Source organism: Jaculus jaculus, chromosome 1 (assembly GCF_020740685.1).
Source record: "Jaculus jaculus isolate mJacJac1 chromosome 1, mJacJac1.mat.Y.cur, whole genome shotgun sequence".
NCBI lineage: Eukaryota > Metazoa > Chordata > Mammalia > Rodentia > Dipodidae > Jaculus > Jaculus jaculus.
In genome coordinates, this window is record NC_059102.1 from 223611619 (window position 1) to 223626935 (window position 15317).

The 15317-nt window shown below is 49.1% G+C and overlaps 1 protein-coding gene across 1 annotated transcript; it reads right to left on the reverse strand.

Moving 5' to 3' along the window:
• Nucleotides 1-11015: 11015 nt before the first annotated feature.
• Nucleotides 11016-14397, reverse strand: Tmem59l (transmembrane protein 59 like). Its single transcript, XM_004666012.2, has 8 exons — nt 14227-14397; nt 13452-13596; nt 13268-13365; nt 12783-12935; nt 12265-12367; nt 11918-12035; nt 11705-11822; nt 11016-11623 (listed from the first exon to the last, which is right to left on the reverse strand). The coding sequence occupies exons 1-8, from the start codon at nt 14380-14382 to the stop codon at nt 11495-11497; spliced, it is 1020 nt and encodes a 339-aa protein (XP_004666069.1). The 5' UTR covers nt 14383-14397; the 3' UTR covers nt 11016-11494.
• Nucleotides 14398-15317: the final 920 nt, after the last annotated feature.

Here is a 15317-nt window from a genome sequence, read left to right on the forward strand (position 1 = left end):
GGGCCAGAGTAAGACTAAGGTACAAAAACCAAGAGGAGGAGGAAAAGGAGACAAAATTATCTAGAATGTTCCAGAACATTCCAGATGAACATAATGTTGGAATTTCTAACCCAATGTCAGAAAGAGCCCTACAGACAGCAATGCAGCAAGGAAAAGGAGACATCCTTGCTATGTGCCTTCCATGGTGTTTCTCAAGGCCACCGGGCGAGGCCAGCTGCCATGCTGAACATAGTGTCATTCTGTTCTTGCCATGTTCAGAAACAGGTGGTACTTTGCTAAAGTGATAGAGGTTGGGGTGAGGACCACCTGAGTGGGGGCAAGGCAGACCCATTGAATACAAAATTCTCTTAAGAACTTGTTGTGACAAGAATGCTCTAGATACTAATGATAAGGGTGACATGGCAGGATTACATTTGCCAAAAGCTCACAAACTGAGTCCTTCCAATAATGACATTATTGGGTGGCAATTTGTGCCTCACAAAAGGTGGTTTATGAGCTGGGGTGAGATTCACAGGTGGCATTTGCCTAGTATGGTTTGGGAGCCATCTATAGTCTTGGGAGTGGGAAAGAAAAGCAAAAAGAAGGCTGGTTTAGTATTTTCTTTCTAAGTATATTTTATTTATTTATTTGAGAGAGAGAAAGAGGGGGCGAGAGCTAGAGAGAGAATGGGCATGACAGGGCCTTCAGCCACTGCAAACAAACTCCAGAGGCATGTGCCCCCTTGCTCACCCATTCTTTCTCTTTTCTCTATCTGCCTCTTCCTCTCTCTCTCTCTCATAACAGATAAATAAAAATAATTTTTAAAAAATTCCTAGATAGGTGGGATGGCTTTAGGAGTTAAAGTGCTTGCCTGTAAAGCCAAAGGATCCAGGTTTGATTCCCCAGGACCCATGTAAGCTAGATGCACAAGGTGGTGGCACATGCATCTGGAGTTCATTTGCAGTGGCTGGAGGCCCTGGTGCGCTAGTTCTCTCCCTCTCTCCCTCCCTCCCTCCCTCCCTCCCTCCCTCCCTCCCTCCCTCCCTCCCTCCCTCTCTCTCTCTGACTAAAATAAATAAATAACATACAAAAATTTCCTTTCTAGCCAGGTGTGGTGGTTTGTGCCTTTAATCCCAGCACTCGGGGGCAGAGGTAGGAAGATTGCTGTGAGTTCAAGGCCACCCTGAGACTACATAGTGAATTCTAGGTCAGTCTGGGCTAGAATGAGACCCTACCTTGAAAAAAAATTTTTCTTAATTTTTTTTTCCTTTACTTATACAAGAGAGATAGAAAGAGGCAGATAGAGAGTATGGGCCTGCTAGGGCTTCTAGCCAATGCAGAAATCTCCATTTGTGCATCTAGCTGACATGGATCCTGGGGAATTGAACCTGGGTCCTTTGGCTTTGCAGGCATGCACTTTAACTGCTATCTCTCCAACCCATGAATTCCTTTTTGAAAAAAAAAATCCAAGGTAGGGTTTTATTTCATGTAGACCAGCTGACAGAAAGCTGGAAGAAGCCATTCTACATGTAGTTCAATGGAAGAAAGATACCACCAGTGAAGATACTCAACAGTGGACACTACTGCAAGCCTTATAATTGGCCAGCCAGGCCAAATGAGCCAATGGGTGCAATAGTGGCACATCTGTCATGGTGGAAACCAACTGCCCTCCAGTTGGACTGGAGGCCTGCTCCATGGGGAGGGGATTACATCCCTGATACTGAAAACTTAAAACAGTGGTAGTTCATGAGCCTTGGGGGTATAACATCTGCTGATGTCTGGAAAAATGTATACACTATGATTATCAAACTGCCCAGTAAGCACTTCTCTCAATATTCATACCCTTATATTAATGCTACTATCACTTTGGGTAGAGAATCTTCTCTTTTCAGATGGCAGTGCCCTTGGGATGACTCATAAGATATCATAGTGCTGGAAAGAAGTGACTGGAGTACTGAGTAACATCTCGATCATACCTTCCAAGGCTCAGGGTCTAATGTGGAAGAGGTGGTGGAAAGAATGTAAGAGCCAAAGGAAGGGTAGGACTCCTTACAACATACTCCTCCAGACACAAAATAGCGTGGATATCCATGACCTCACCATGCCTGACACTAATACTACCTACACAAGACCATCATAAGAGGAGGAAAAGATCATGACATCAAAATAAAAGAGAGACTGATTGACATGGGAGGGTATATGATGGAGAACGGAATTTCAAAGGGAAAAGTGGGGGGGGGATATTACCATGGGATATTTTTTATAATCATGGAAAATGTTAATAAAGATTGAGAAAAAAAAATTCCAAGGTAGGGTTTTACTCTAGGCCAGGGTGACCTGGAATTCACTATGTAGTCTCAGGGTGGCCTCGAACTCACTGTGATCCTTTTACCTCTGCCTCCCAAGTACTGGGATTAAAGGCATGCACCACCACACCTCACATTTTTTTTAATTTTTTGAGATAGGGTGTTTCTCTAGCCCAGGCTGACCTGGAATTCATTATGTGGCCTCAGGGTGGCCTTGAACTCAGGATGATCCTTCTACCTCTGCCTTCCAAGTGCTGATATTAAAAGCGTGCACCACCATGCCCGGCCTCATAAATTCCTTTTTTCAAGACAAGATCTCACATGGTCCAGACTGGCCTCAAGCCTGTATGTAGTAAAGCTGGCCTTCAACTCTTAATCTTTCTACCTCTACGTTCCAAGTGCTCTGATGACAGATGTGCATTGTGCTTAGCAAAAGCTGAGTTATGGGGTGTGTGTGTGTGTGTGTGTATGTTTGTGTGAGTACCAGCAATATGTGCCACAGGGCATATGTGGAGGTCAGGGAACAATGTTGGTATCAGTTTTCTCCTTCAACCTTGTTTCAGGTAGGACATCTTATCCACCACTGAGTTTGCCAGGCTAGCTGGTCCATGAGCTTCCATGGTATTCTCATGTCTCCACCTCTCACCTGGCTATACAGGCACCTGAGATTATGGATGCTTGCCATAGTGCCCATGTTTACATGGGTCCTAGAGATCTGAGCTCCAGTCCTTACACTGTATAGCAAGAGCATCATCCACTGAGCCATCTCCCTAGCCCCAGAAGTTGGTTTATTTAAAGCAAAGAAAACCAGTGGAGGGGGCCAGGGAAATGCTCAGCAGTTAAAGGTACTTGCTTGCAAAGCATGTTGGCCCAGGTTCAATTCCCCAGCCACCCATATTAAGTTAGACCGATGTTTGTTTGCAACAGCAAGAGACACTAGTGCATACACACATGCATACACACACATGCAAATAAAAAATAAATTTTAAGCCGGGCATGGTGGCGCACACCTTTAATCCTAACACTTGGGAGGCAGAGGTAGGAGGATCGCCATGGGTTCGAGGCCACCCTGAGACTACATAGGTCAGCCTGGGCCAAAGTGAGACCTTACCTCAAAAAACCAAAATAAATAAATAAATAAAATAAATTTTAGAGGTGGGCATGGTGGTGCACGACTTTAATCCCAGCACTCAGGAGGCAGAGAGGTAGAAGGATCACTGAGTTTGAGGCTAGCCAGAGACTATAAAGTGAATTCCAGGTCAGCCTGGGCTAGAGCAAGACCCTACCTTGATAAACAAAACGAAACAAAACAAACCAAAAAAAAAAAAAAAAAAAAACCTTAAAAAGGTATTTATAAAAAACAGGATGAGGGCTGAAGAGATGGCTCAGTGGTTAAATAAATCATTTGCTTGCAAAGCCTAACAACTTGGTTTTGATTCCCCAGGACCCACTTAAAGCCAGATGTACAAAGTAGCACATATGTCTGAGTTTCATCTGCAGCTGTTAGAAGCCCTGGCATGCCCATTCTCTCTGTCACTTCCAGAGAAATTAAAAAAAAAAAAAAGTTGAATGGATCCAACAGAGTGACCAACTGAACAGGCGCAGGCAAATCCTCATAGACTAGATGCTTGGCTACTGCTTGAGATTTGACTATCCACACACCACACAAGAGCCCTGCTCCCAAAAGGTTGGTGTGGTCCTGCACACCTTTAATCCCAGCACTTGGGAGGCAGTAGGTAGGAGGATCACCATGAGTTCAAGGCCAGCCTGAGACCAAATAGTGAATTCCAGGTCAGCTTGGGCTACAGTGAAACCCTACCTCAAAAAAACAAAAAAGAACACTGCTCTCATGTTCTAGAATGTTCTGCTAAGTATATTTTAATTAATAAATTTGAGACACTCATACAGAGCAATCAACAAGGCTGTTCCAGAAGGCATTGACTGAAATAGGCTAGCAGAGTTCAGTGAGGAAGCCATTGACCTATCTAGGAAACCAAAATAATCTTTCTAAGAAGATGGTGTTATCCCTACTTTAGTAAGTACCAAGAATATTCTAGAATGTTCCAGAACATTGTAGAAAGGACCAGAATGTTCCAGAACATTCCAGGAGGGACATGATATAGAAAAGCCTAGCCCAGTGCCAGAATCTCCAGAGAAAGCAATGAAGCTACATTCACTCAGTGGGAAGAGGAACAAGGCGGAGCAAACAGAGAAAGTGTCGACAAAGATGTATGGAGAGCAGCCTCCTCAGTGTGTGGGACGCAGCTGTGACCGAGACGCCCAGAGTGTCGCATCTGGCAGAAGGACCATTTATTAAACCAATCATCACACAAGCAAACAAGCAACTGCATAATTGTCAACATGATAGAAGATGGAGTTGGGACACTGTAATGTAGGGCACTGGCCCCAGTTGGGAGGCCCATGAGGTTCATTCACGGCTGAAGAGCTGGCCAGAAGGACAACAGTGGGAACGATCTTCAGCAAAAGGAACAGCTTTTGTTGGGACCCTGAGAAGGGAAAGAATGTGAGCAGCGATCTGGGCAGTCCCAGGATAAGGTTGGACTTGAGCCCCATCCCTCCAGAAGACAGCCAGGAATCTACATACAGCCTTCCCTGAAAATATCCACAGAACATCCATTGTGTGCCTGTCAAGCATCAGGTATCTTCTAGCCCCCTCTTTTCCCCAGGACATCACACTGCTTCCTTCCCCCCCCTCTTGCCAACGAACCAGGATGTGTGGTTCCCATGGCAACCCATTGCTATCCTAACACATGGGTGCTCCTGCAGGTTGCCATGACACTGAAACCTACCCCTCTTGATATCTTATACCAGATGAAGATGGAGGAGGGACAAGCCTTGGGACAGATAAGGAGACTTGGGCTCTGAGAACTACAACAAGGTTGGGTCGGGGCCACAGGGCCCCTCTCAGCACTCCAACACTTGCTGGCTGGGCACCAGGCAGAGGAGTACCCTAGCTTCATAGCTTCATGGAAGGAACACTTGGGGTCCATCGTCAGTCATCCCAGATGCCTTGAGATCTGCCTTATGGTGCTGAGGTTCCCACAGTCTCAGGCTGTGATTCTTTAAAAGAACAAAAATTTTAAAAAAGAGCAAAAGTGGGCTGGAGAGGTGGCTTAGCGGTTAAGCGCTTGCCTGTGAAGACTAAGGACCCAGGTCGAGGCTTGTTTCCCCAGGAACCACGTTAGCCAGATGCACAAGGGGGAACACACATCTGGAGTTCGTTTGCAGAGGCTGGTGGCCCTGGTGCGCCCATTCTCTCTCTCTGCCTCTTTCTTCCTGTCGCTCTCAAATAAACAAATGAAGCAAAAGTGCAGGAGTGGTGCAGCGCACGCCTTTAATCCCAGCACTGGGGAGGCAGAGGTGGGAGGATTGACATGAGTTAGAGGCCACCCTGAGACTACATAGTGAATTCCTGGTCAGCCTGAGCTAGAGCAAGAACCCACCTTGAAAAACCAAAAAAAAAAAAAAAAGCAAAAGTGCTCAGCAGAAACAGCGAAAGGGAGGCCCCAGGAACTCAGGGATGAGGAAATGGCTCCATGAGGAAAATGCTTGCCTCATAAGCATGAGGCTCAGAGACCTGATCCCCAGCACCACATAAAAAAAAAAAATGCCATATATGAGCCATGTGTGGTGGTGCATGCCTTTAATCCCAGCCCTAGGGAGGCAGAGGTAGGAGGATCACCATAAATTCGAGGCCACCCTGAAACTACATAGTGAATTCCAGGTCAGCCTGGACTAGAGTGAGACCCTACCTCGAAAAACAAACCAAACAAAAAAGCCAGATATGGGGCTGGAGAGATGGTTAAGGTGCTTGCCTTCAAAACCTGAAGTGCCCAAGTTTGATTGCCCAGTACTCACATAAACCAGAGGCACAAAATGTCTAGAGTTCATTTGCAGTAGCTAGAGGCCCTGGTGCACCCATTCTATCTGCCTTTTTCACTCTCTTTCTCTAATAAATATATATATATATATTAAATGCCAGATATTGTGGCATGTGCCTATAATTCCAGCCTGGAGACAGAGAAACAGGCTGATCCCTGGGATTTGGCAAGTGTAGCCTAATCAGTCATGAGAGACTCTCAAAGGTGGCCGCTAAGTAGATGGAATTCCTGAGGACACTTGAGATTATCTTCTGATCTACACATACACACACAATTTAAAAAATAGATCAGGGGGCTGGAGGAATGGATTAGCAGTTAAGGTGTTTGCCTGCAAAGCCAAAGGACCCAGGTTCGAGTCCCCAGACGCCAGGCAAGCCGCATGCACAAGGTGGCACATGCATCTGAAGTTTGTGGCTGGAGACCCTGGCATATGTCCATTCTCTGTCTCTTTTTGTCAAATAAGTAAATAAAAATAAAAAAAAATAAAAATGGATCAGGCCAGATGTGGCAGGACATGTCTTTAATCCTAGCAGTCAGGAGACAAAGGTTGAAGGATCATCATGGGTTGGAGTCCACCCTGAGACTGCATAGTGACTTCCAGGTCAGCCTGAGCTAGAGTGAGACCCTACCTCAAAAGAACTAAAGGAGAAAAAAAAAAAAAAAAAAGGATCAGGGCTGGAGAGATGGCTTAGTGGTTAAGGCACTTGCCTGCAAAGCCAAAGGACCCAGGTTTGATTCCCCAGTGCCCATGTAAAGCCAGATGCACAAGGTGGCAAATGGGTCTGGAGTTTTCATTCACAGTGGCTAGAAGCCCTGGTGCACCCATTCTCTCTGTTTATCTACCTCTTTTTCTTAAATAAATAAATGGATCAGTGTTGGGTGTGGTGGTGCACACCTGTAATCCCAGCTCTTGGGAGGCTAAAACAGGAGGATCAGGATCAGGATCAGTCTCTGTGATAGAACAGCCTAGAGATGTTCCTGTGGCTACATGGTGGGAACCTTGCTTACACATGGATTTGGGGACTTTTGTGACAACACACCCCAAAGTGGATCCTGTCTGTGATCAATTTTCCTTTTACATGTGTATGTGTGTGGCACACTTTGGGGGTGGAATGTGGGGACACATGTTTGTGGAGGCCAGAGATCAAAATTGATGCATTCCTCAATGACTCTCCACAACATACATACATACATATTTATAATTTGAAAGAGGAATAGGGAGAGGTAGAGAGAAAAAAATGGCTGGGCCAGGGCCTACAGCCACCAGAAACAAACTCCAGATGTATATGCTACCTTGTGCATCTGGCTTATGTGGGTCCTGAGGAATCAAACCTGGGTCCTTTGGCTTTGCAAACAGGTGGACGTTTGCCATTAAAAAATGTTTTTTTAAAATATTTTATTTATTTATTTATTTGAGAGGGAGGGAGGGAGGGAGGGAGAGAGAGAGAGGGGAAGATGCAGATAGAGAATGGGTGTGCCAGGTCCTCCAGCCACAGCAAATTCCAGATGCATGAGCTACCTTGTGCATCTGACTTACATAGGTACTGGGGAACTGAACCTAGGTCCTTAGGCTTCACAGGCAAGTGCATTAACCACTAAGCCATCTATCCAGCCCCATGCTTGGCATTTTTAAAAATTAAAATCATTTTTTATTTATTTATTTGGGAGTGACAAATGGAGAGAGAGAGAGAGAGAATGAATGGGCATGCCAGGGCCTCCAGCCACTGCAAACGAACTCCAGACACGTGCACTTCCTTGTGCATCTGGCTAATGTGGGTACTGGGGAATCGAGCCTCGAACCGGGGTCCTTAGGCTTCACATGCAAGTACTTAACCACTAAGCCATCTCTCCAGCCCATGCTTGGCATTTTTATACGGGTGCTGGGGATCTGAATTCAGGGCTTCAGGGATGTGAGGCAGGTACTTTAACCACTGAGCCATCAACCTAGCCCACAATTTGGTATTGGAGGGCACTGGAGAAGAAATGAGAGGCTACGAAAAGACATAATTGATTGTTGGGCAAGGAGCAGTAGACTTCCAGGGTTGTCATGGACGTACAATACCATGGGCTAGAGGGGTGCTTAGAAGTGAGTGCAAGGTCTTTATTGATGGAATGGAGCAACACGAGGCTCAGGAAGAATCAAGATGCTGCTCAGAAAGACATCCAGACTCAGAGTAAGGCTGGAGGCGGACAGGGTGCAAATTGGGACCCTAGAGAATTGACTAAAGTAGCTGTGGAATTTATCTCTCTCAAATAAAGAAGTAAATGAAATGGAGATGTGTTGCACACCACTAGGGATGTACTTGTCATTTTTTGGGTTGCTGGGAATGACATCAGGGCCTCCTGCAGGCCAGGCAAACACTCCACCACTGAGCCCCACTTGAACCCCTGGAAATAATTCATGCCACTCAATTCTACATGCAAAAATTCACTAAGGGTGGTGTGGTAGTATACCTGTTGATTCTGCATTTAGAAGGTAGACACAAGAGGATCAGAAACTCAAGGTTAGACTTGGCTGGTGAGTTCAAGACCAGCCTAGGACTTGTCTCAAAAAAAAAAAAAAATTCAGGTAGCCGGGCATGGTAGTGCACATCTTTTTTTTTCTTTTTCTTTCTTTTTTTTGGTTTTTCGAGGTAGGGTCTCACTCTGGTCCAGGCCGACCTGGAATTAACTCTGTCATCTCAGGGTGGCCTTGAACTCATGGCAATCCTCCTACCTCTGCCTCCCGAGTGCTGGGATTAAAGGCGTGCGCCACCACGCCCGGCTGGTAGTGCACATCTTTAATCCCCGCACTCGGGAGGCAGAGGTAGGAGGATCGCCATGAGTTCGAGGCCACCCTGAGACTCCATAGTGAATTCCAGGTCAGCCTGGGCTAGAGCGAGACCCTACCTCAAAAAAATTAAAAAAAAAAAAAATTAAAAAAAAAAAATTCAGGAATGAGGAGATGGCTCAGTGGTTGGTACTTACTTATAGAGCCTGCCAGCCCAGGTTTGATTCCTAGCACATTCATATATATACACATATGAAAACAAATAATATTGATTTAATAAAATAAAATTCATGGGACAGGGAAGATGGCTTGGGATTGGTTCAGTTCCTAAGTCACTCATGTAAACAGGAGTGGCACAAACATCTGATACACATATAAATAATTTTTTTAAATTCCTTGATGGGGTGGGTACAGTGGCACATGGCAATCATTTCAGCACTCGAATCCAAAAGGAAAAGCTGGAGTTTCAGGCCAGCCTGGAGTACAGAGTCCCTAGGGGTGTGATGTCTGCTGGTGTCTGACTAAATGTATATATTATGCTCACCAAATTGCCCAGTAAGCATTTTTCTTAATGTTATTATTAATGTTACTCTCACTTTTTTTTTTTTTTTTTTTTTTTTTGAGGTAGGGTCTCACTCTAGCTCAGGCTGACCTGGAATTCACTCTGTAGTCTCAGGGTGGCCTCAAACTCTCTGCAATCCTCCTACCTCTGCCTCCCAAGTGCTGGGATTAAAGGCATGTGCCACCACGCTTGGTTACTCTCACTTTTGGTTAGAGAAGTTTTTTTTCAGAAGGCAGTGACCTTTGGGACGACTCAAAAGACACCACAGTGCTGAGAAGAAGTGACAGAGGAGTGCTCAGTACTGAAACATCTCTATCACACCTTCCAAGGCTCAGGGTCCATTGTGGAAGAGGTGATAGAAAGAATGTAAGAGCCAAAAGAAGGGTAAGACTACTTATAATGCAATCTTCCAGACACAAAATGGCCTTGCTATCCATGACCTTGCAGTGCCTAGTACTACCTACACAAAACCCTCATAATGGGAGGAAAAGATGAGACATCAAAATAAAAGAGAGGGCTGGAGAGATGGCACAGTAGTTAAGGCATTTGCCTGCCAAGGCAAAGGACCTGGGTTCAATTCCCCAGGACACACATAAGGCCAGATGCACAAAATAAAAGATACTAATTGAGAAGAGGAAGGGATGTGATGGAGAGTAGATTTTTGAAGGGAAAAGTGGGGGAGGGAGGGAGAAGAAATTATGGTTTATTTCTATAATTATGGAAATTGTCAATAAAAAAAAATCCAAAAAAAAAATCTATAGAGTCTGGGGGTGTGGCAGGGAGGTAGAGCCCTGCCTAGAATCCCAGTGAGGGGTGGAGCCCTGCCATGCATGTGTGAGGTCTTGGGGTCCATCCCCAGTGTGTATAAAAGGAACTAGGTGGTGAGGGGAGGAGAAGGAAAAGAGAATGGGTAGTGAAAAAAGGAGCCAGTGACAAGGCACCATCAGGATGCAGCTGCTCCTGTCTCACAAGTCTTCTCCAGAACTAAGTCAAAGGGAAAAAATGCCAAGCTTGGTTGGCCTTCTTCCAAGGGGCAAGAGAAAGCATCCTGGACAAGGTCTTGAGATGTCCTCAATGGGTCAACTCCCCATGTCAAAGAGAAAGGCGAAGGGAAAGCAGGTCATCACACTTTGTCATAGAACCTCTTCAAGATGTGATGGACACTGGGCCCAAGAGGGGTACAAGCCCACCCAAGCCTCAAAGATGGGACTTTCCAACTTTCAGAGCCAACCCCTTGTTGGGAAGTATGATATGGGCTGAGCAGCAGGGAAGTGTCCTTACAGGAGTCACCTGGCTTCTTGTATCCCTCCTGCTTCCAGATTCTGAGGTTTCCCCCTATCCCCACCCTGTCAACACACACACACACACACACACACACACACACACACACACACACGCACAAATGCACGCACACAGAGAAGGGCCTGCTGGGCAGGGTCTGAGCCTCACTCTGGTCCCTCCTCCAGGGAAGACACACAGAAGACGCTGAAACCAAGAAGGTTTTCACTGACTTTATTCATAAGGGTTAGTCCTCCCCAGCTCTAGCTGCCTAGTCCCCTTATAGGGAGTGCCCAGTGTCTTCATCTCGGGGACTGGGTCTCCAGAAATAAGGAGGGAAGAAGCCCTAGCAGGAGAAGGGCTCCCCTGTGCCTTCAGCACTCCCCTTTCCCCGCAAGAACAGAGAGGAAATGATGACAGAGAGCATGTTCAAACACTCAGAAAGCCACACAATAAAAGACAAAAACAGCACACCTCAAAGAAAGCAGGACAGAGGATCAAGGCCATTCCCTGCCCCTCCCCAGCTGGGTATGAAGTCCTAAAGACTTGAGGAACAGGTTGAAAGAGAGAGAGGAAGGATTTGGGCATAAGGAGCCCAACACTGGTCCCATCCTGACCTTGCACTCCAGGGTGCCGGGCAAGTGAATCTGGAGGGGCCCCAGAACTTGGCAGCGGTGGGCATACAGACGACAGATGACTACAGTGTGGTTAAGTCCAGCTTCAGCTTGTAGGGTGGGGGGCTGTCCTCATAGGCATGTGACAGGGGAGGATAGATGGGCCAGTCGGGCTCTACCACAAAGCCTTTGTGCTGCTTCAGGGTCAGGGGCTGCAAAATGGCACACATAGAGTGGGTGACCAAATCCAGGAGTCCCTAGGGGCAGCCCTGTGCCACCCTGATGTTACCCACCTGGAACTTGAGGTGCTGGCCCGGCGCAGTGACCAGCGTGGAACAGCTCAGCCAGAGCATGACCAGCACGGAGAGGAAGAGGCAGCAGGCCAGGATCCAGCGCGGCAACCCTGAGCGCCTGGGGCGCAGTGGACACTCAGCTTTTGGACACAGCCTCACCCAGTCCCACCCCGGAATCCCCCCACACACACCTGCCCTAGGTAGGTCACCCACCGGGACATGCAGCTGAGGAAGTCATTATCCTGAGACTCCTCGGCCTCCACCTTTGCCTTGCTGCTGGTCTTCACTCGGATCTTGGCCTTTCTCACCTGGTCCAATGGGCCTATGGGATCTGAGAGACAGGCAGGCAGTCAGCCACCTGCCAGCCTCTGTCAAGATGCCAGAGACCACGCAGTGGCAAAAGGAAGTCAAGACCCAAGCCAGGAGTGTCTGGAATCCTGGAGATGGTCCACGGAACCCAGAATGGAGAATGATTGCTATCTATCGCTCAGGGTCCAGTTGCCAGAAGGGCCTGTGGCGGCAGGTCCATCATGAGAGTGCTGCTAGGAACAAGGTCTTACCCACATGCACCTCCAAGGCCTCAGGGTGGGATCCCTTCCATGTCACCTCCACTCGCTGCAGGTGGCTCCCTTGATACCCAAGGTTCTCTACCACAGGCTGGGTCTGGGTCAGGAACAAGACAGCACAGAAAAGAAACACCCCTAAGCTTTGAGGCACCTCTTGGATCCAGGTGAGCTAGAGTCCCTTGCCAGGTGACCTCTAGTTTTCCTAGTGGTCAGGATGGAGGATACCTTCCTGTGGGCCAGGTCCTTTAGCCTTAACCCCACCTCCTCCAGGACTAGGAAGATGCTACAGGCCAAGCCAACAAAATAACTATGATTGGCTGAGGGATGATCATATCACCCAGACCGGGGCCAATCAAAGGAAACCCCATCTCAGCTAAAACCTTAGAGGAAGTAAGGCAGCTAGGTCCTGGATCCAGCTATGCCTGAAGCTTGATTTGCATGCTGTTAGTCAAGAGTGGGAGTACCCCTCACTTCATCCTGATTCCCTGCTGCCACGCTGGAAGAAATCTCACCTGAAACACCACCACTTTCCCGTTGTCTGTCTGAAGATAATATGTCCAGGTAGAGGACACAAAGCCCCGGGCTGAGCTGACAAGGTCATTGCAAAGAGTGGAAAGTAAGTCCAGCAGGGAAAGGGCACTGCTAGGTGCTTCCAGGACTTTTCTCTAGGGGAAGGGACAAAGAAATGTCAACAAAGTCAGTGATACCCTGATGTGAGAGGGGCTGGCAGACTTGGCTACAGGGTTTAGATAAATAGGACCTCACAGAAGAAAACACAGACCTCCACATGACACTAGGCTCGCTGGGTGTCCCAGGGGAAAAGGCTGCCTCTTTGAGCTCTAGCCACTTCCCTCTGGGACACCCACAAGATCCATTTACTTTCAGTTTGTTTCTGAAACAGGGTTTCATGTAGCCAAGGCTGATGCTGAACTCCTAAGCCAGGAGTCTCAGCCTCCTGGGATGACAGGTGAGGGTCAGGTGAGGCTGGAGTCCCTACCTTCTGTTCTAGCTGGGGCTCAGGCTCTGCAGTTTGACTCCAGCATCCTTCGCTACAGGCCTGCTGTTCTGTTTCCTTCACATAGCCTTCTATACAGGCTGCGGGTGACAGAATGGAGTGATTAGAGGTGACCGACCCTTCCAGCCACCCATCCCCACCCAGGTGCACGAAGGTCACCCCTCACCTGCTTCACACTCAGTCTGTGTGGCATTGGGCTTGGAGCTCCTGGCAACGAACCGGCAGATGGAGAAGAGGCGGCAGCCTCGCTCACAAGCGCTGATCAGAACAGCTCCGTCATAGGGTGTCTGGGAGGAGCCCTCTAGGCGCTCCTGGGGTGGGAGATGCACAAGGGCTCGAAAAAGGGAAGAGAGGGGTGGGAACAGGGAGCCTTCTGGGAAGGAGAACAGAGGGCTGAGCCCCTCCCCCCATTATAGGAGACATGGGGGAGCCAGGAATAGTATTGGGAACTCTGAAAAAGAGCTTGAAAAAGGGGCATACGAAGCCGAATGACAATGAAGGATCTGGGGGTGCCAAGCAGACCCCAGAGGTTTCAGGAAGAGGGCACACTAGAGATTCTCAGGCCTAGGTTTTGCTCCCTTTGAGTCAGATTGGGGGAGGGGCTGATACTACAAGGCTTGGTAGCTCTGAGGGAGGAGGTAGTGAGGATGGGAAGGTAACCCTTAGATCTGAGGGAGGCGAGAACTGGGGTCTCTCGCAGCCCACTGGGGGTAGATAGTCCGAGGTGGCATTAGGCCACTCAGTCCCAGTTCCCACCTTTTGAACGATCCCCCCCCACACACATTGCGTTCACCCTAGGAATGAACATTTGCAATCCTCTTACAGGAGGAGCCCCGGTCCTAGCTGAAGATTCCCCCCGCCCCCAGCGCCTCCCCCACGGGAGGGCCCCTCATCCCAGCCCCTCCCCCACAGGGGCTTATGCGTTCTTGCCCGCGCCTCACCTGTGAAAGCAGCGGGCCGGGGTGGCGCTGGCGACACCGCTGCTGGCAGCTCTGTGTGTCGCCGAGCTGTGGGGCGAAGGGGTCGCGCTCAGGGGGCGCGGAGGAGGCGGGCGGCGACGCCAGCAGCAGCAGCAGCAGCAGCGCCACCGCAGCCATGACAGAGCATGCGGGACGCTGCGGGGCCGAGGTTGCAGTGAAGTCTGGGCGCTGACGTCACCGAGCGGGGCGGCCTGGGAACGGGGGCGGGGCGCAGGTGCATCGCGGGATCTGGATGCGTGACATCCTACTGTCACCCTCGGGCCCCCGGGGGGCCAAAGCGGGACACGCTGGGTGATGCGAGGGACCTGGGCTATACTCGCCAAGGACTCCAGACAGCCTGGCTTGACCGGAGAGGGCTACACGCTTGAGGAGATTAGCAGGGGACCGTGTCAATGAGGGACCTAGGCAGAGGAGGAGAGAGGAAAGAAGAGGAGGGGGAGGAGGAAATGGAGGAGGTAGGAGGGGGAAGAAGTGGAAGGGAGAAGTGGAGGAAGAGGAAAATGAGAGAAAAAGGAGAAAGAAGGATAAGGAAAGGGAAGAAAGGAGGGAGAAAATGATAGAGCTACCTGGCCTCTGGATCGAGGGGACAATACCTCGTGGGCTGGTTGCTTCCTCTAAGAAGCCCTCGGGAGACCCTCCACTGCTCCCACCACCACTAGGGTTCCGTCTCTCAGGATCAGCCCTGGAGCACAGACCTGGGGCAGGATGGCCTTTCTCTGGATTCCGAGTCCCTCTACGCAGGGACCTAGTGAGAGGGGACAAAGCGCCGCTAGCCATCCTGATTCTCGTGGGAAAACTTGTGGCAGAGACCCTTGTGGCTGCCATCATTGCCACACTCCAAGAGCCAATCTGGGGTCAGGATGGGGCCTGGCTTCCTCGCTTTCAAACGTGGAGGGAGGGATCCCCTGCGAAGGAACGCGCGAAATCGGTGGCACGCTTGGCACAGGTGCCCGCCACGCACTTCCCCATCGCTCCGCCCCGGCAGACGGGGCGGCGGGTCACAGGGAGCCGCAGGTTCCGGCAGGGAGGCCGCGCGGCCCCGGCTGCCGACC

What these genes read in the sequence shown, in the direction of transcription:
- Tmem59l (XM_004666012.2), bottom strand. Translation starts at nt 14,382, where the DNA reads ATGGCTGCGGTGGCGCTGCTGCTGCTGCTGCTGCTGGCGTCGCCGCCC. An exon ending in AGCCCCAGCTAGAACAGAAG is followed by an intron (nt 12,936 to 13,267) that starts GTAGGGACTCCA and finishes CCCTTCCCCTAG; the next exon opens with AGAAAAGTCCTGGAAGCACC. An exon ending in TTCCTCAGCTGCATGTCCCG is followed by an intron (nt 11,823 to 11,917) that starts GTGGGTGACCTA and finishes ACTGCGCCCCAG; the next exon opens with GCGCTCAGGGTTGCCGCGCT.